Raw genomic sequence first — 22535 nt, 5'->3', positions numbered from 1 at the left:
AGGACTACGATAGCGTATTTGAGTCTAGCTATACATGCCATATATCTGAATCTGTGATAGTGTGATGACTCTTGACATTGAAATGTGCTTTTATATAGCAAATGGATCCCGATAGAGCTGTAGCTAATGATGTTGAAAGTAATGCGCCTTCTCTCGTGCAAGGGACGGTGCAAGATGATTCACGACCGGCTATGAGTAGCCGTGATAGCGAGGCTATTCAAGCCTTTTATCAGATGATGAACGATTGGTTCACTCAGTATATTAGAATCAATCCGACTGTACAACAACCTCCACCCCCGGTTATTCCTTCTCAAATTTTTGATATGCCACGAGTAAATTCGGTACAGTTGAGTAGACTACCAGTTGATAAGATTAAAAAGTATCGGGCTGAAGAGTTCCGAGCTACCACGAATAATGATGCTGAAAGAGCCGAATTCTAGTTGGAAAATACAATAAGAGTGTTTGATGAAATGTCTCTAAGTCCTGAGGAATGTGTAAAATGTGTTGTTTCACTTCTGAAAGATACGACGTACCATTGGTGGAAAACTTTAATATCTGTGGTTCTGAGTGAACGAGTTACGTGGGATTTCTTTCAATCTGAATTCCGAAAGAAATATATCATTTAGAGATTCATTTATTAGAAACACAAAGAATTTCTTGAGCTTAAACAAGGCCGTATGTCTGTTACTGAATACGAACGTGAATTTGTGAGATTGAGCCAGTATGCCCATGAATGTGTATTGAATGAAGCAATAATGTGCCAAAGGTTTGAAGATGGACTAAAAGAAGATATTCGTCTGTTAGTTGGAATTCTGGAAATTAAAGAAATGGTTGTGCTTGTTGAGCGAGCTTGTAAAGGTGAAGAATTAAGTAAAGAGAAAAGAAAAGTTGATTCTGAAGCCAGATATGTTAGAAAGAGATTTTTGAGTAGATCATTTCAGTCTGTGCCAAAGAAATTTTGAGATGATCAAAGCCGTTCAAATGCTAATGTGGGACATTCAAACCGAGATCGAGCTAGATCGCATTTAAACTTCAGAGTCCCTACTACTTCTGTTGCAAGTGTCGGGAATGTCCGATCTGAGAGACCTGAATGTAAACACTATGGTAAAAGACATCTGGGAAATTGTAGATTGAATGACCCAGCTTATTTCTGATGTGGATCTCTGGACCATTTTGTGAGAGATTGTTTTGAACCTGCTGAGCATGAGAATGTACAGAATTTGAAACTGAGCAACATCTCAGCTAAAGGTAAACCTTCAAGAAATACAAGAAATGCAAGTAGCGGTCAAAGAACTACTGGAGATACCATTGTTAGATCTGAGGCCAGAGCACCTTCCAGAGCCTATGCTATCCGAGCTCGTGAGGAAGCCTTGTCTCTAGACATGATTACTGGTATTTTTACTCTCTATGATACTTTTGTGATTACATTGATAGATCCTGGATCAACACATTCTTATATTTTTATGAATTTAGTGCACAGTAAGACTTTGGCTGTAGAGTCTACTGAATTCGTAATTAGAGTATCGAACCCTTTAGGCAAAAGTGTCTTGGTTGATAAAGTCTGCAAGAATTACCCGTTAATGATTCGAGATGTTTATTTTTCAGCTGATTTGATGCTTTTGCCTTTTGACGAGTTTGATATAATTCTGGAAATGGATTGGTTAACTCTGTATGATGCTATTGTGAATTGCAAACGAAAAGTAATTGATCTAAGGTGTAAGAATGATGAAATAATCCAAATTGAATCTAGTGATCTGAATGGACTATCAACTGTGGTATCTGCAATGAAAATACGGAAATATGTGAAGAAAGGTTGTGAAGCTTCTTAGCTTATGTGTTACATTCGAAAGTGAATGATAAGAAAGTTGAATCAGTGCCTGTTGTTTGTAACTTCTCCGATGTGTTTCCTGAAAAACTACCTGGTTTGCCTCCGATTCGAGAAGTTGAGTTTGGCATTGAATTAGTACTTGGTACTACTCTGATTTCAATAGCTCCGTATAGAATCACTCCAACCGAGTTAAAAAAATTAAAATCTCAGTTGCAAGAATTGACTGAAATAGGGTTTACTAGATCAAGTTTTTCAACATGGGATGCTCCTGTTCTATTTGTGAAAAGGAAAGATGGCATAATGAGAATGTGTATTGATTACCGTCAACTTAATAAAGCAACTGTAAAGAATAAATACCCTCTGCCTAGAATTGATAACTTATTCGATCAGTTGAAAGGTGTGTTTTCTAAGATAGATCTGAGATCAGGTTACTACCAGTTGGGAGTAAAGGATTCTGATATTCCGAAAACTGCTTTCAGAGCGAGGTATGGGCATTATGAATTTTTAGTTATGCCTTTTGGTTTAACGAATGCACCTGCTGTATTTATGGACTTAATGAATAGAATTTTCAGACCGTATCTTGATCAATTTGTTGTTGTATTCATTGATGATATATTGATTTATTCACGTGATGAATCTAAGCATGTTGAACATCTAGAAATAGTGCTACAGACTCTGCAAGATAAACAGTTGTATGCAAAGTTTAGTTAATGTGAATTTTGGTTTCGAGAAGTTGGTTTTCCGGGTCATATTGTATCAGCCTTCGATATTCGAGTTGATCCGAGTAAGATTTCAGCTATTTTGGATTGGAAGCCTCCAAGGAATGTATCTGAAGTCCGCAGTTTTCTAGTACTTGTCAGTTACTACAGACGATTTGTAAAAGATTTCTCTATGATAGCAACTCCGTTGACAAAATTGCTTTAGACATATGTGAAGCTTGAATGGTCTGAGAAATGTCAGAAAAGTTTTGATCGGTTAAAAGCTCAGTTGACTGAAGCTCCAATACTGGTACAACCTGAGTCAAGTAAAGAATTCGTTGTTTACAGTGATGCTTCGTTGAATGGACTCGGTTGTGTTTTAATGCAATAAGGAAAAATTGTTGCTTATGCTTCGATACTGTAACACCCCATACCCGAGACCGTTGCCGGAGTCGAACACGAGGTGCTAACAGACTTAATTCATTTATTTGCACAGTCCATTTTAAAAATTTCCAGACAAGCTGGCTAACTGTGTCACTTTCACCTTAAAAATCATATCTTGAGTTACAAAACTTGAAAACCAATTCCGTAAATTTTTCCTGAAACTAGACTCATATTTCCATCTACAATTTTTTTTTCTAGAATTTTTGGTTGAGCCAATTAGTACAGTTTATTAGTTAAAGTCTCCCCTGTTTCAGGGTTCGACTACTGTGACCTTCATGCATTACGACTTAGATATCTCCCTGTACAGGGCTTCAATACTTATGCCGTTTGTTTCTAAAGAAACTAGAATCGAAAAGGAATCTGTACATATAGGGAATGACTTCTAATTATCTCTGGTTAATTTATAGTGAATTTCCAAAGTCGAAACAGGGGATCTAGAAATCGCTCTGGCCCTGTTTCACAAAAACTTAAACATCTCATAAAATACGGCTCATATGATCGTTTCGTTACTTTCATATAAAAATAGATTCATCAAGGTTTGATTACATAAATTATTCACTATTTAATTCCATTCCTACTATTTTTAGTGATTTTTCAAATCCACATCACTGCTGCTGTCAGCATCTATTTTTAAGGTAAACTTTACCTATTTCATGGTTTTCCATGGATCGACTAAAATTTTGTCATACATAGCACCAAATTGATCGTGATTAACCATTCCAATGGCTAATCGTTACCAACATTTCCATAACACTCCATGAACAACATACAAGATGATTATAACGCTATGCTCAAAATATATATAAGCCATTTTCGCATGGCTATCCAAATATATACAATACCGAAAGGTACATGACCAACAACAAAAGGGTAGTCCTATACATGCCATTTTCGAGTTCAACTAAAAGAGTACCAAAAGGGCTTTGATAGTGTGGATGACTTCGACTTTGACACTCCGAATCCGATAGTGACGAACCAAAATCTATAAAACAAAGAATCAAAGAAACGGAATAAGCATTTAATGCTTAGTAAGTTTTGAGTAATGAAATCATGCACAGCTGAAGTATAGCATTCATATGACTAAACGAATAATTTCATATACACATATTCTCACAATCATACCTACTTCACATTTCCAACCCTTATATTCATACATGAGGAATCAACTTGACTAAAGGCCGGAAGCTTGTTAATCGATTGAGCGAATACTATTTAAAAGGAATCAATTATTCCAATGCATATACAAAACATACCTCACCGTTGGGGTTTTACGAGCGTATTAATTGAAATTGTTACAGCAAGATTGCTCATTTCCAAACCAAGTACCTTCGGGAATTAGCCGGATATAGCTACTCGCTCAAATGCCTTCGGGATTTAGCCCGGTTATAGTAACTCGCACAAATGCCTTCGGGACTTAGCCCGGATATAGTAACTCACACAAATGCCTTCGGGACTTAGCCCGGATATAGTAACTCGCACAAATGCCCTCGGGACTTAGCCCGGATATAGTAACTCGCACAAATGCCTTCGGGACTTAGCCCGGTTATCATCCGAATATTCATGCACATATCAATAAATCATGACACATCTATATTTCATTTTCATAACTAGAATTCAAACACAAGTCACTTATCAAGCATTATCATTTTCGGCTCAATAGCTACATACAAAGAGCATGATTTTTATTTGCTTATAACATGATCTAATCGAATCATAATCTAAGTTCCATTACTCGAAAACTTACCTCGGTTGTTGTCGAACGATTTCAACAGCTATTCGACCACTTTTTCCTTTCCTTTATCAGATTTAGTTCCCCTTTGCTCTTGAGCTTAAATTTAAACAAATAAATTTATTTAATTATTTTTCACTTGGGGAATTCCATTCAATACATGTATGTCATACAATTTAAGTACAATGACCTTGTTCAATACTATTTAAACATCATGCATTATCGAATTTCATCAACACCATCTATGTAACACCCCGAACCCGAGACCGTTGCCGGTGTCGGACACGAGGGGTTAACAAGCCAAAACCACTTATAGCACTGACCAACTTGACATTCCCAGGCAAGCTGGAAAACTGCGTCACTGTTTCCTTAAAAAGCATATCTCGAGTTACAAAACTCGGAAACTGATTCCATAAATTTTCCCTGAATTTAGACTCATATATCCATCCCTGGATTTATTTCTAGAATTTTTTGTCAGGCCAATTGGTACAGTTTATTAGTTAAAGTCACCCATGTTACAGGGGTCGACTACACTGACCTTCGCGCGTTACAACTTGAATATCTCTCTGTACAGGGTTTCAATACTGATGCCGTTTGTTTCTAATGAAACTAGACTCAAAAAGGAATCTGCACATATAAGTCATGACTTCTAATTCATTCTGGATAATATATGGTAAATTTTCAAAGTCGCGACAGGGGACCCAGAAACCGTTCTGGTCCTGTCTCACGAGAACTTTAATATCTCTCGGTATACTGATCATATGATCGTTTCGTTACTTTCATATGAAAATAGACTCGTCAAGGTTCAATCACATAATTTATTCACTATTTAACACCATTCCTACAAATTTTGGTGACTTTCTACATCCACGTCACTGCAGCTGGCAGCATCTGTTTTTAAGGTAGGCTTTACCTATATTGTAGTTCCCATGAACCAACTATAGTCTAGTCATACTTAGGTCCATATATGATCATATTTAGCCATTCCAATGGCTGATCATGTGACCAACTCTCTCATTCCAGACCATAATCACATCATGAAACCAAATATAATTACAAACCACAAATGGTCTAATTCCATACTCCACTATTACGAACCATTTTCGCATGGCCGCATACATATACATCACAAGTACTTAAAACAACCGAGGGTAGTCCTATACATGCCATATCCGAACTCAACTAAAGGAGTACCAAAAAGGGGCTTTGATAGTGTGGTTGACTTCAACTTCTATGATCCCGAATCCGATCGCTAACGAGCAAAATCTATAAACAAAGAAACAAAGAAACGGAGTAAGCAATTTATGCTTAGTAAGTTTCGAGCCATAATATACACACAACCAAAGCATAGCATTCAAGTAGCTAAACAATAATTCATATGCACAATTTCTCAAAGACATGCTTACTTCACAATCCCAACTCTTATATTCATACACAAATAACGGCCTAGTTAATGCCGATAGCTCATTTATCATTAGAGCGAATATTCAGACGATTTACTCATAGTGTGCAAAGCACACACAAACATACCTTGTTGTTGGGAATTTCACAAGTGCATTAACTGAAAATTTTTACAGCAAGCTTATAATTTTCAAATCACATACCTTCGAGTTTAACCGATATAGCTACTGCTCAAACGCCTTGGGACATAGCCCGTTATGGTCACCCGCACAAATGCCTTCGGGACTTAACCCGGATATCACAACTCGCACAATTGCCTTCGGGCTTAGCCCGGATATCATAGCTCGCACAATTGCCTTCGGGCTTAGCCCGGATATCACAATTCGTACAATTGCCTTCGGGCTTAGCCCGGATATCACAATTCGCACACTCATTCACATCTTCGTTTCAATTTCATAACAAACTTTTATGCACATTTTACTTAATCAAAAATATCATTTCGGCTCAATGGCCATATACAAGGGCACAATTTCGATGGCTTATTACTTCATTCAATCGAATCAAAATCTAAGTTTCGATACTCGAAAACTTACCTCGGATGTTGTCGAACGATTCCGGTGGCTATTCGACTACTTTTTCCTTCCCTTTATCGGATTTGGTCCCCCTTTGCTCTTGAGCTTAATGTTAACAAATAAATTGATTTAATCGTTTTGAATATCAAAAGGGGAATTCAAGGTACTTAGCCCTTATAAGGCCGCACACTTACATCCACATACTTAAGCTCAATAATTATAACATAGCATCAAGCACTCATATGGCCGATTATACTTAGTCATACTTGCACAAAATCAACAATAAATTTCGAGATTTTCACACCATATAAGTACTAGGCCGAATATACATGCAAATTTCACAAACATTCTTCAACCATTTCTTCTTTAAACAAACATATTTATCATTTACTTCATAACCAAATCATCATGTGCAAACACATATACACATATAGGTGCATGGCCGAATCTCAAGGGGTTCATACCCATCCAAACACAAATTTTTACCAATCAAGTAACAAGCATAAATCATGCTCATGAATGCACCATGGCCGAATACATCACAACCATACCCTTTTAACTTTGGTCATGGTTAAACAAAGAATTCAATGTCCTACTCAAGAATACTAAAAAGAAATTTCAAGAGTAGTCAATCCATCATTACATGCATCATCAACAAGCTTCACATTTAGCATGCAATGGCTTTAACACAATATCAACCTTGGCCAAATACCATTTTCATGGCATAACAAGGATTTGAACCATGGCTAACATGCACATCAAGTTAGCAACCAAAACAAGCATGAACCTCATGACACAACCTCAAACATACCTTAATCTTGATGCAATTATAGCAAAATCTCCTTCTAGTTCTCTTCTAAACAAAGCATGAAGCAAAAATCCTTCCTTTTTCCTTAGTATTTTCGGCCAAAGAAGAGAAAATGGATGAACAAAATTTTTTTCCTTTCCTCCTCTACAACTCACGGCAATGGGGAGAAGATACCACACTCACACACATTTTTTTTTCATTCTTTACTTACCCATACTCTTTATTTTATCATTTCTCCCTAATGCATCAACAAAACATGTTTCATGACATGTTTAACCCATACACCCTTGTCATGGCCGGCCACTACATGTTGGGGGGGGGGGAACTTTGACATGCAAATCCCTTATTTTTGCATGCATTATCAACAAGTCATCACACATTTCCCCATCACACTTTCAAAGTTTACTACTAGGTCCTTTCTAGTGAAATTCACCTTTATAACTCTAAATCGAAACATCAAAAATGTCACACACAAACTAACACATATCATAGGCATCAAAATAAATTTTAAATTATTTTTATGCCTCGGTTTTGTGGTCCCGAAACCACATCCCGACTAGGGTCAATTTTGGGCTGTCACAATCTAACTTCATATAGAAACACATATCATCCTAAGTCGGTACACAAGTCAAATGCATCATTTAAATTGTCAAAGTCCACAATTTAGTCATATCTCTCTATCATAGCTTCTTCACTTAAATCGAATTAGCAAGCCCATATAGTCTTTGGCCGAATGCTATATAACCCAAGTCATCAAGAGTTTTATTATTTAACACCTTAGATATCCATAGCTAAATAGGTTATTTGTACATACATATATATAGTCCAAAACCGAACATAAGAATTTTTTTCATATATCTAACATTAATTGAATTATTCAAAACCTCACTAGCAAAATATCATGTACTATGCCGAACCAAAAAACGATCAAACACCTAGCTTATCCATTCAAAACACTTAACCGGCCTTTGACCAAGACTTTAAACAAAGTCTATGTTTGGCTATCACACATATGGGCATTATTAGTTTAAAGTTTTAACAAGATTAACTTCTTTGATCTTAACCTAAATGACAACTCCCATTCTCCTTATTTCAACCGAATTATTCATAACATCAAGACTGAAATTTTTGCACCTTGAACTTCATACATTTATAAAAATTTTCATAACTTATTCGGCCTTATCAAGAACCATTTAACATGCAAGGAAAAATAATCATAGAGGAAGAAGTTAACATTCTAAATAGACTCAATTTTTGACCGAATGTACAAGGTGTCTCTAAGCTACTCATCCAAAAATCTTTTACCCCATTCTAGTCATTCCCCCATTGTTCCCTACAACATGAAAATAGCCCCTAATTCCAACACTTAATCATTTGGCATCTTGCTCAAATCACCATAGGAAATCTCAAATTTCTTGACATTACCAAGAGTGCATTCACAAATTAACTTAGCATAATATAAAGCCAAATCAACAAATTCAAAGCTTACCTCCTAATAGCTAAAGATGAATGCCGAATTGCTCTAGGTAAGTTTTCCCTTATTTTTCCTCTTTGTTTCGGCTTGAGAGAGGTAGGAGAAGAAGATGAACACCATCCTCTTTCTTCTCTTTTATTTAATTATTTCTAACATAAAACATTAACACAACATGTTTATAATATGTTATGACCCATAGCATGGCCGGCCACTAGCTCAAATTTTGGGTAATTTGACATGCAAACCCATCATTTTTATAACATACATTAATAGGCCACTTTACATTTGCCTAGCACATTTCTAAATTTTCTCACATAAGTCCTATTTACTAAAATTCACTTACAATTAACAAAATTCAAATATGAAATTTTTACACATGCATATATACATAAAATAAGCATCAAATATGACAGTTAATTATTTCTATGACTCGGTTTTGTGGTCCCGAAACCACTTCCCGACTAGGGTCACATTAGGGCTGTCACAGATACAATTAAAGCCGCATGAGAAGAACTATCCAACACACGACCTTGAGTTAGCTGCCATTGTATTTGCTTTGAAGATCTGGCGTCACTATCTGCTTGGTGAGAAATGTCACGTGTTTTCTGACCATAAAAGTCTGAAGTATTTAATGACGCAAAAAGATTTGAATCTGCGACAGAGAAGATGGTTAAAACTGTTAAAAGACTACGAACTCATGATTGATTATTATCCGGGCAAAGCTAATGTTGTTGCTGATGCTCTGAGTAGGAAATTGTTGTCTGCGCTACGTGCTATGAATGCTCATTTAGCACTGTCTGATGATACCTTGGTTGCTACTGAACTGAAAGCAAAACCTTTGTTTATACAACAGATCTGCAAGGCTTAGAAAGATGACAATGAATTGTTAGCAAAATGAACTCTATGTGATTCTGAATTTCAGGTTGATGTTGATGGTTGTTTGAGATTCAGAAATAAACTTTGTATTCTGAGAAATCCGGAGTTGATTCAAATGATTTTGAGTGAAGCTCACAGTAGTAGATTTTCTATACATCCGGGAAGTACGAAAATGTATAACGATTTGAAACAACTATATTGGTGGCCTGGAATGAAAAGAGATATTTCTAACTTTGTTTTGAGATGTTTAATCTGTCAGCAAGTTAAAGCTGAGCATCAAGTGTCATTTGGGTTATTACAACCAATTATGATTCCGGAGTGGAAATGGGATCGAGTGACCATGGATTTTGTTTCAGGTTTACCTCTGTCTTCTAGAAAGAAAGATACAATCTAGGTTGTAGTTGACAGATTGACAAAGTCAGCTCATTTTATTCTAGTACAATCTGATTTCTCACTTGATAAGTTAGCTGAGCTTTATATTTATGATATTGTGAGATTGTATGGTGTACCATTGTCGATTGTGTCAGATAGAGACCCAAGATTCACATCGCGATTCTGTAAGAAATTGCAAGATGCTTTAGGTACTAAATTACAGTTTAGCACTGCTTTTCATCTGTAAATAGATGGTCAATCTGAACAGATTATTAGATTCTCGAGGATATGTTGAGATGTTGTATTCTTGAGTTTAAAGGTATGTAGGAACAATATCTACCCTTGATTGAATTTGCTTATAATAATAGCTTTCAATCGAGCATCAACATGGCACCGTACGAAGCCTTATACGGTAGAAAGTGTAGAACTCCGTTATATTGGTCAGAGCTCAGTGAGAATAAGATTTACAGTATTGATTTGATAAAAGAAACTAAACAGAAGGTCAAAGTAATCTAAGATAGTTTGAAAGTTGCCTCGGATCGTCAAAAATCTTATGCGGATTTAAAACGAAAAGATATTGAATTTGAGATCGGTGATAAAGCGTTTCTGAAAGTATCTCCGTGGAAGAAACTGTTCCAATTTGGTAAAAAGGGGAAGTTGAGTCCGAGGTTCATTAAACCGTATGAAATCATCGAGCGAGTTGGGCCAGTTGATTATAGATTGAGGCTACCATCTGAGTTGGAAAAGATACATAATGTATTTCACGTATCAATGCTTTGACGGTACAGATCTGATCCATCACATGTGATATCCCCTTCTGAAATTGAGATTCAATCTGATATGATTTACGAAGAAAAACCGATCCATATTTTAGCTCACGAGATTAAAGAGTTACGAAATAAGAAAATTTTGTCTAGTTAAAGTGATGTGGCATCGTCACTGTGTTGAAGAGGCTATGTGGGAGCCTAAAGATTATATGAGACAACAATATCCAAATCTGTTTAATGGTAAGATTTTCGGGGACGAAAATCCTTAAGGGGGAGAATTGTACCAGTCCGGCTTTGACTCTAGTCGGTATAATGGTTTCAGGACCACAAATCCGAGTCTGAAAAATATTTTAATATTATTTTCTGTGTCTGTGATATGTGAATTTGCATCTGTGAAATTTCTAAAATTTAATTTTCCCGTTTCTGTGCTTAATTATGAAAAAAGATTAAATCGCGTAAAGTGTAAAAGTTGAGTGCTAAATGCTAAAGCACCTATTTGGCTTGGCGTTTAAAATAAAAGTCCTTGCATGTTAAATGTACCAATTGTTTTAATGGTGGACAAATATGGACATTAGTGGTTGAAAATTTATGTTATTTAGTTAAGGGCAAAATGGGAAAAAGTGAATAATATGTAATAAAATAAAATAAACATAAAATGGCCATGCATTTTCACCTTGTTCAGCCAAAAATTAGAGATAGAAGAAGCCATTGAAGCATTTTGATTTTCGGCTAGTGCATGGTTAAATAGGTGAGCTTAATTTGCTCGGTTTTTGATGATTTTTACGTTTCTGTGATCGTTGCTTTGTGTTCTTCAAAACCCATGTCTGAATTTCTGTTTCTGTTAAAGATTTCATGAAATACCATTGTTGATATCATGAGTTTTGTGATGTTTTTGGATGAATTATAAAGGCTTGGTAGATGATTTATAAGTTTTGTCTTTGAATTTTGATGAAATTGAACTATTTGGGATAAATTGTGAAAATAATGTTTTGGGGACTAAATTGTGAATTGAACATGTTGTATGGGCTTATATAGAATCCATGAAAATTTGGCTAGCCCTTGTTGCAAAGGAATTTTTCATATTTGTGATTTTATGAAAAATGGACTAAATTGTCAAAATGTGAAAATGTAAGGGCTAAAATGCAAAGTGCCCTAAATATGTGTATATGGATTAAATTGAATGAAATGAATTATTGAATGGTTGAATTTGTATTGTATTAGATCAAGAACAAAGAAAATCAGACTTAGATAGAGGAAAGTCTAAAATAGTCGAATAGCCGACTCGTTACATACGAAATCCGTCTGAGGTAAGTCAAATTACAATTACGTGTTAATTGAAATAAATTCTGCACATATAAACTATAATCTGTATTGGATAAATATATTTGGAGTAAAGTATGATAATATGTTAGTATTTGAAAAGCTCTGTATGTTTCTAAGAAAAGTTGACATATGTCTGAGACATCGTGTAAGACCGTGCCTGGGACACAGGCCTTGATTGAGGTTTACGTATAAGACCATGTCTGGGACATCGGTATCGTATCTGATTTCGTGTAAGACCCTGTCTGGGACAGAGGCATCGATATTGAATTACATGTAAGACCATGTCCGGGACGTCGACATTGTACTTGTTTATGAGCATCTGTATCGTTTCTGACAATCTGAGATTGAGTATATGAAATGTATAACCTATGCAGGTACGTTTGTATCGTACTAAATTTCTGAATATGAAAATCTCAGTCTCTGTGAAATATGTGTGGAAATGAAGCATGGCATATATGCAAACAAAAGAGTATGGTTAAGTTTATGAATTATTCTATGAAATGGTTATGAATCTTTATGGTTGAATTGTACTTATATGCTTTAGTAGTTAGACCAATTTTATTTGGCTTACTAAGCTCCTTGTAGCTTACTCTGTGTGATCTCTGTCTATTTTACAGTTATCATAGCTACTAAAGGCTAGGGATAGTCGAGGATCGTCACCACACTATCGAACTCATTTTGGTACTTTTGAAAGTGTAAATTTTAAAGTATGGCATGTATAGTTAGAAGGTCTATGTATATAAGTTTTGATGTGTATATATTATGCCATGGGAGTTGGCTAACAATGATGAGTTGTGTATAGTTTTGGTGTATGTTTGTAATGTGCTAAGTTCTAATGTGTTTTGGCCATTCTTAAGCATGGAATTAGTTGGAAATTTTGGTATGAATGTTGTATATTATTGCTTGTAGGATTGGACCCAAAAAGGGGTGGCAAATTGGCTTTAACCAAGCCTGCTTGGTGCCACACGGTTAGGGTACACGGGCATGTCTTGTGGCCGTGTAAGAAAAGCAGTATTCTTCTAAGAATCACACGGTCTCGACACACAGGTGTGTCATATGGCCGTGGGCTAAAGTCAGTAACTAGCTAAGTATCACATGGCCATAGTACACGGGCGTGCCTATTAGCTGTGTGAAAAAGTCAGTATAAGACCTATTTTTGGCACGGCTAGTTCACATGGGCGTGTCTAGTGCCTGTGTTACCACACAGCCTAGTCACACGAGCGTGTGACTTTAATAGTTTGAAAGAATTGGTTAAGTTCTGAAAATTTTGAATAAGTTCGGTTTAGTTCCGACCTTTCTTTAAATGTATATTTTAGGTCTCGTAGACCATAATTAGAGATGATTGTTTATGAAATGATTTTAAATAGTATCTGTGATTCTGAATTGGTCCGAAATGTTCTATCTGTCTGGTAATGCCTGATAACCCTAATCCGATGTCAATTATGGATTAGGGGTGTTACATACAGGACTTAATATACCTCACCCCTACGTAATTTTTCTAGAAGGCACTCTGAAAGAAAGCCCAAGTCACACGTTCAGGCTGAGTATTCGGTCAACAGATTGCTACCACTGATATGCTTTATTACGAAGCAAAGATACAGCACCCTTCAATTTCTGCTCTGGGGTACAATCCAAGTCATTCACAATTCACTAGTGGCCTCCAACCAGTATTTGATCACAGTAGAGGTAACCCCAGCGACACCCCTAAACAATTTTACCCCATTAGACCAGAGTCGTTCAGTTAATGACCTCATCTCTCAGATCCAGTTTTGGCCCTAATGACATTTTATAGTACCTTTAGCATAGCTTGGGATAGTGCGTTGTCCCTCATATTTTGAGTTTAGGACTCAGTCTCAATAGTAGGTGTCCTAACAGTTTCGTTGGTCTCTAAATTGGGCATGCTACCCAAAGAGGATGGCTCAACTCGATCCCCTTGACGGCGTCCGCCATGCCCTCGAGTACCACGTCCATAATTCCTTGCGTACTCATTATCTTAATTATCTATAATTCAGAATTTTTATTCAATAGATTAGGTTTATTATTAACAACTCTAAGTCCAAAGTTTTATCAAAGGTTTTTACAGAGTTGTGGCAATCTTTAGCTAAAGTAGAGTAATCTTAGCATTACAGTGTTACTAGTTATCAAGTATAGCTAAAGCAGAAGTACTTACTTGGATTTTCACCAGAGATTCGAATTCACTTTTTATAACTTCAGATACCAAAATTTAATTAAAATTGCAAAGTCTAAATTAAAAAAATTTTCATAAGGAAAAATGTTGAATCCAAAAATCATAGCCCAAGTTTTGAACCTAGCTCTGATACAACCAAATGTAAGACTCCATACCCATCCTGAACATTATGGTTGAATCTTGAGCAATTACATACATTCGTGTTTTTAAAACTAGAGTTTTAAATTCAAAAATGTGTCAAAGATCAATGTAAACTGGTTAATTGTTTTCCAATTTTTAGGGAAAAAATACCTTTTTAAAAATATTCATTTTAATTGTAAAAGAAAATATTAAGGATTTCTTATTTTGCAACGAAAATTTGCTAAGTAATATAAGGTTTTAGAAAACTGTGACTTGATTTGTGATCTACTTTTGTTGTTTATAAAATGATAGTTTTAAATATGATAAAGCAGTTCCAAAACGGAAAATAAGCTCCAAAACGATTTATAGTCCCAAAAATCCAAAACAGTCCAAATTAACAAAAAAAATCAATTTAACCATATTTAATCAGATAATCAACTTGAGCTTCCACAAACCGTCCAATCCTAGGTTTGCTAGTTACCTAAGTAAAAATAATCAAAGGGTGAGCTTACGAGCAATTGTATAACTCAAACCAACAAATAGATAAGAAACATACAAAACAATAGATATGCATACAACTACAGTTCAGATATAGAATTAGAAGTACTTTTAAATACAATAACAGATGCAATTTAAGATTCAGAAACAAATATAGATCCTTCCCCCATCCGCTACACACCATCTCCAATCATTTCTACACACCAAATAAGGTAACGAGTACTCATCCAACGCACCTATAAGTGAGTATATGTCACTTTTCAGAATAGTGCAGACAAGCTACTTAGATGTAATACGGTAAACCGCCATATTCAAATATATGTTGTTAAGCCACTAGAACAGATTTACATGGTTTTTACCACCAGATAAGGCAGGTTAGTAAACTTCCAACATTTCCTCCATCAATCATATTCCCACCCCAATGCTCATGCACATACTAACAGATATCGAGTGCACACATTCCATACATGCTATTCATATCAGAACATGCTAACAATTAATTCACATACATTATCCATATCACATACAGTAGCAAAGTATCAGATTTCATGTTTCAAAGTCATATTCATATAGTACAGACCCTACGGAGTGACTAAACACAAATCGCATGTCAATACAATCCTAGGTAAAATTTTCAGAAAAGGGCACACATGGCCTAACTAGCCTAGCCCGTGTGGTCCACATATCTTGACACATGGCCATGCAGTGTTAACAAACTACTTTTCAACTTCGTGCCTTTCACAATGTTTCGGGTTTTTCGTTACACACCTAGTCAATTTTTGAGTTCCTAAATGACATTTAGAAAATGATTAATTGGCATGAATTACCAATCCAAATCACTAAAAATCCAATCACAAATTCGGTCACAACCGTTAACTTTTAGGCCTTAACCAAAATGTACTAGACACCAATCAAATTTTTTGAGCACTCACCTAATAGAACAATGATTCTAAAATTCCCTAGCATGCCAGAGGATTACGCGTCTCCCACCTCACGAACTTCTCCTAAATGGATCCGAAAAAAGTTAAATCGAAAACCCACAATCAATCCACCAACTACGCTTACTAAAAATTGTAGAAAACAAACAGAGAGTACTTACAAACCAATTACTTAAACCAAGCACAACCCCACAAAAGGAAAACTGACTGGGTCGACGACAAGAAACAACTTAAAATCAAAATAGAAGAAATAAAGATGAGCAATAAGAATGGAATTTTGCAGTAATTAAATGAAAAGTTTTCAAAAGAACCACAGGGAAATTTTTTTGACAAAAACAGAGGGACTAACGTGAAAAGAAAGTGAGAGAGAGGGAAGGTGGGAAGAAGTGGACGGTAATTTTAGGGAGAGATTTTATGGAAACCAATTTTTGTTAAAAGAATTAAAAATAGAATAGAATAGAATCCTAACCTATTAGATTTACTGCTAACTTATCTGTTGACCAGAATTTGAATATGACCCAAACACCAACAGGGAAGCAAAGATATATTTACAATACTTTTTCAAAGTCTATATTTATAGGCATAATAAGTATAAATGAAACAAAAATATACTTCTAACGAATATTAAATTCCTAAAGTACATTAAACTTATCTTAATCTTGATGGACACCCCATTGATAATAAAATATTCATAACACTCTCTCTTAATGTCCATTGGTAGATAATGTGCCTTGTTAAAACCTTACTAAAATAAAAATCCTATGGTGAAAATTCATGGTGAAGGAAAAAGGGTATGTTTATCTATAATACACATAACATGTTTCCTCATACCTGTGGTGAAAAAAATTCATGGTGAAGGAAAAAGTGTACGTTTATCTAAAATACACATAACACGTTACCTCATTAAAAAGCCTACCATGAAAACCTAGTAGGACAGCGGTTAAGGAAAAAATAGTACAGTGTGTATTTACTTTCACCCATGTAAACATCACATAATATCTCAAATTCTACCTATTCATTCGTGAATAATTGATTTTCAAATGATCACTTGAACAAGTTTGATAAGCACTTATATCACCATTTTTTTTAAAGTCACGACTGAGAGAAAAATTATGGGGAAATATATTTTGATCTCTTCAGGAGTTCCAGCAGTAATCATAGCAAACTTTAATCATGATCCTTTTATAAAAATACATATGTTCAAATCATATCAACAAATTTTTATGCAAACAAATTGAACAATTTTTTTGGAATTTCTATATGCTTCCAACATTCTAAATCCTTTTAGGATTTTAAAATAAATTTTCACTATATAGTGATTCATATAAAAGTCTATAACAAAAATTATTAGACACGTCAAATCTTTTGAAAACTGTTAGACTAATAAGATATCTAAAAGTAATTACATCCACCACAAACAATAGCTTTTTAATTCCAAGACTTAATGAAAAACTTCATTTATTTCGTTTTTTCAAAATTATTCATTTGTATTCTCTTCGCTTTATACCTTTAGACGTTTGGATTATTGGTCCAGAAACTTCATGAATTTAATTCTACTTAAATTGCGTCTTTCCATTTTGGCCAATTTATTCTATGTCTATATTTCTTGGAAAATTCAATATCTCCATCCTTTCATTATTTCAATAATACTATTGCATACAAAATCGTCGTCGACAACTTTTCTTTCCTAGTTTCACACTTTCTATTATTAACATAACTTATTGAGATCTTTTAATTTTCATTATTTTCATCTTCGGGTACTTAAATCTCTTCTATAATAGTTAGTAATGTCTTGAGTCTTTTCAGAAGCACCCGTCTCCACTATATGACCATCTATATTTATTTTTCTTTTACGAGAATTTTCATTTTTGAAACTAATAAATCTATGATGCTTCAAGTGTGCATTCTAATTGAGATAATAATTGAATGTTAAAGGTTAATATATTTAGGATCATGATCAAATAGATATTGTGCAAATGTTGAGAGTTAAATTTTTGTTACACCAATTTTAAAACCAGTCACATCAACTCTCTGTTACAAAATTAACGACATTTAATGGAATTGGACCAAAAAAGACCAACATGACTAGTTGGGTAACCTATTTGCAGGGGTAAAAATTTTTAGGGGACTGAAATTAAATTGTAATTTTTACAATAGAAAAAATACAATTTCATTATTAAATTATAATTCTTAAAGGATTAAATCAATTTTTATATTTTTAGAAGGGGCTAAATTGCAACTTTACCTTTATTAATTTAAAATTTTAAAAATTTTAAAGAGGCCATATGAAAAGTTTTTTCATTTTAGAGGGACCAGCCTCCCAATTTTGCCACTGCCTATTTGTAAGTTCTTATAATTGGGTGACTAAAAAACTTAAAAATAGTTTGATGATCTGTAGTACATTTTACACTTAATAAATAAACTTTGATTAGTAGATTTTTCATCAAACCGTGATATTCTTCAAACAATAGGAGTAATTAGAATTTTTATTAACCTTCATTTTGATTTGAATACTTTTTTATTATTATAAAAAGTAACAAAATGATAGTTTAAAGTTGAAGTTGTTTTTAATTGGGTCCATGTGATTTTGTTACTCGTACTATGTGAATTTAATAATTTCTTTTGAGGAATTTAGGAAAAAGTAAAATGTTGAATAAATGAATGAATTGCTTGAATTTTCTTTTTGAAATTCTATATCAATTTCGTAGGTCTCGTTATTTTTAGACGGAGGAGGAAGAAGTAAATTGATTTTTGAAATTTTGATAAAATTAAATTCTTGCTTTAAATCTATGGTTTAGATCCAGACACAACAACTTATAGGAGGGTCAACGAAGTTTATCCAAACAAACAAACCAACCCCTTCACTTTGTTAGGGTTTTTGTTTTTGTCAAACGTCATTAGGCTTTTTAAGCCTCTAGTTTAGCGGCCCCATTGATTCCTTCCTTGAATCACCGGAAACAATATCTTCCCCCCTCCCCCCTCTTTTATTTTTGGGCCATGCAAATTTTCCCTTCCTTAAAAGGAAAATGTTATTTAATGTTCATTATTAGCCATTAAAAATATTATATTAGATAATGTATTAAATTTATCAGCTAGCAAAACTTATAATTAACAAGAAGTGTATGCATATTATATTTTATCCTTTTCAATTTTGTGAACACAATTTTTCTTTTATGAAATGTATCAAAATTTTAAAATATAAATCTAAAATGTATTAAACATGCACGTTTTGTGAAAAACAAGTTAATAGTATCGTGTGTTTTATTTGGACTTAATTTAGAAATGATTAAAAACTTATTACTTTTAGAAACTATTAAATATTAATACTAATTTTTTTATTTTTAATTTTAAACAAATAATAGATTGAAACCTGGCACATGAATTTTAAATTTGTAGCTAAATCACATATTACATAGTCTAGTCCAGTTGTTTAATAACGAAAGCCAACGAAGCTTAAGAAGTAGAATGTTCGAGAGATTTAACCTTGAGCTAACCCGGGTTTTAGCCGTCTCTAGCTGTCTATTCCAGGATCAAAACGCAAATAAAGTTCTCCACGTGTCCATAATTTAGCCGTTGTAATTAAATGACGTCACTGTCCACTCTATATTATTTTTATTTCCCGCCTCCCCACTGTCAAGCTCCATTTCTCTTTTTCTGCTGAGTTAAAACAAATACCGAGTGCGTTCATAACCGTTGCTCTTTTCATCCTCCAAATCTCAATTCCCCTGTCCCTCATGTTAATTCTCAACCGTTTTATTTTCTTGTGCACAGTAACCGTCGTTGTTGTAGCGGCGCAGCTAGAAGTTGCACCAAGGGAAGAGTCGTATGGCCTTTACTCTCACTTCGAGCCGTCGATGGTGATCGTCGTTATGATCCTCGTTTGCGCTTTCTTCTTCATCGGTTTCCTCTCCATTTATATCAGACAATGTAAAGAATTAAACGACATTTCGACGGACGTTTCCACAGTCGAGAGTTGCCAATCGGAAGGTCTAGATCAGTCTGTGATCGAGAGTTTCCCGGTGTTTATATATTCTTGTGTGAAAGACCTTAAAATCGGGAAAGGGGCATTGGAATGTGCGGTTTGTTTAAGCGAGTTCGAGGACGATGAAAAGCTGCGTTTTCTACCCAAATGCAGTCACGTTTTTCATCCTCAATGTATTGACGCTTGGTTGGCTTACCACGTGACCTGCCCCGTTTGTCGAGCTAAACTCACTCCCGATTCCGATACTAAATCAAACACTACTGAGCTCAACTCCAACTCCAACAACATCAACGAATGGAGTCCTCCAACAGCAGAAGGATCAGTGGAAGAACGAAATGCTTACGTGGTGATTCAAGTGAATGAAGAAAGCGGAGCGAGGGCAGAGAAAATAAGGGGGAAGTTTAAACGTTCTCACTCGATGGGTCACTCAGTAATTCAACCAGGAGAGAAAGTGGAAAGGTTTACGTTAAAATTGCCAGAGGAAATCAGGAAGCAAATTACGAAAAGAGGGAAGTTGAAACGGACGAGAAGTTACGACGTATTGTTGGGAAGGGAAGGTGAAGACGAAGAAAAGTAGTAGGGGAAAAAGGTTAAATCCTCTCGCCTGCGGGCTAAGGCCTCAGGAATAATATATGTGAATAGCAAGTAAATGCGGATGTGGTTATAGTAATGGAATTGTATAATTAATCATTAGAATTCCCATTTTAACATTAACTGTCTCTCGCAACCTTGATTTATTTTCAACCAGAATTATTAGTGGTAGAGAAATATGTTTAGTTTTGGCATAATTATAAAATAATAAAAACTTCACTCGAAGTTTGTGTGATAAACGTGTCATATAATCCTTATATATATTAAGATTCCAATTTTATTTTGTATTTTATATTTAAAAGATGTGTAAATTAATTTTGAAAAATAAATTAATTTTTATATTAAAATTTTATCCATTTTAATGTTTGAAATTGGTCTTGTACAACTTGAAGTATATGTGGTATGTCATATTTAATTGTTTGATTATTTTGTTTACCACAACAATTTTTAATAGTAGAAATAAATAAAATTTTAATAAATTTTTTAATTTAATGTAAAAATTAATTTACACATATTTTAAGTAAATAAAAATAAAATACAATAAAATATAATTTAACTCTTAATACAAAAGTTGCATCTAGGGTGAAGCCACAAATTTTTTGGAGTCGAATTAAATTATATATTTTTTACGATAGTAAAAATATAATTTTAGCATTTTTAATATGATATATTTTATAATTTTTAATAGATTGAATCAAATTTATATCATTTTAAAAAAGATAAAATATAATTTATGTTATTAATTTAAAATAAAATATAATTTCTTGATATTAATTTAAAATGGTCATTTTACCTAAAAAGGCCCCTTTCTAAATTTAATTATGGAAATGGGCTGTTTTTGGGGTTATTTATCAGATTAGGCCATTTTCCACGAAAACATGTCCACGTCAGCGCGTTCTCAGAGTACGTGTCAGCAAAACTCTTTCCTGGGGAGCGTTTTATTCACGTCAGCAGAAAACGCTTCCTTGAGGGCGCACTTTGCTGACATGGACAAAAACGCTCCCCCAGGGAAACGTTTTGCTCGTGTTTTTTAGGGTTAAGGTTTTATGGTTTAATTGATTTAGGGTTAGAGTTCTTAGGATTTAAGGTTAGGGTTTTTATGGTTATGGTTTTTTAGGGTTTAGAATTTAAAGGTTTTAGGAAAAAAATTAATTGAATTGGGGTTTAAATTAACAATTAATTTTAAATACTAAATACTAAATTAGAGTTTAGGGTATTAGGGTTGATTGATTAAATTTAGGATTGATTAAATTAAGGTTAATTGATTAAATTTAGGGTTAATTGATACATAATCATTTAAACATACTATTTTAATATTTTATTTCTTATAATATTTTAGTAAAAACCCTTAAATAACTCTTAACGTAAACAAAGAACTTGGTAATTCGATTACATCAGCGTTTAGGTTTTTTTTCCCTTATCAATGGCTTAGATCATTTTATTTTTGATCCATGGCTAAGTTTCTTTTACCTTGTAACAAGCTCATTTCGATTTTTTAATTATTAATTTCCAATATACATACCGAAAAAAATTCTCAAAGATAACATGATTGCAGCATATATACATATTGGAGCTATGCTAAGTTTAGGGTTTCGAGAAAAATTAATTGAATTAATGTTTAGGGTTTTAGGTTAATTCATTAAATTAACTATTAATTTTAAATACTAAATACTAAACTAGAGTTTAAAGTATTAGGGTTAATTGATTAAATTAGGGTTTAATTTTTTTCAATAAATTTGTGTTTAGGGTATTAGAAAAAAGCATATACGCAATATAATTCTTTTTGTCTTAGGGTTTAGGGTTTCTGCAAGAATAATTTTGAGTAGACGTTTCTGAACAAATAGTGTCGAAAACGCTTCAAGCAGGATTCATTGTCAGCAAAATTTCTGAAAAAAGTTTCCACGTGGATGCTCTTTTGCTACAGTA

General features: G+C 34.2%; 1 protein-coding gene across 1 annotated transcript; it reads left to right on the top strand.

The window, feature by feature from the left end:
• The first annotated feature begins 19677 nt into the window (after nt 1-19677).
• On the top strand, nt 19678-20728 carry LOC108473023 (E3 ubiquitin-protein ligase ATL6-like). Its single transcript, XM_017774591.2, has one exon. It carries the CDS (start codon nt 19771-19773, stop codon nt 20593-20595), a length of 825 nt encoding a protein of 274 aa, XP_017630080.1. The 5' UTR covers nt 19678-19770; the 3' UTR covers nt 20596-20728.
• Nucleotides 20729-22535: the final 1807 nt, after the last annotated feature.

This window comes from Gossypium arboreum, chromosome 11, assembly GCF_025698485.1.
Source record: "Gossypium arboreum isolate Shixiya-1 chromosome 11, ASM2569848v2, whole genome shotgun sequence".
Taxonomy (NCBI): Eukaryota; Viridiplantae; Streptophyta; class Magnoliopsida; order Malvales; family Malvaceae; genus Gossypium; species Gossypium arboreum.
Note: the sequence above shows the minus strand (reverse complement) of the source record. Positions and strands in the feature narration are given on the sequence as shown.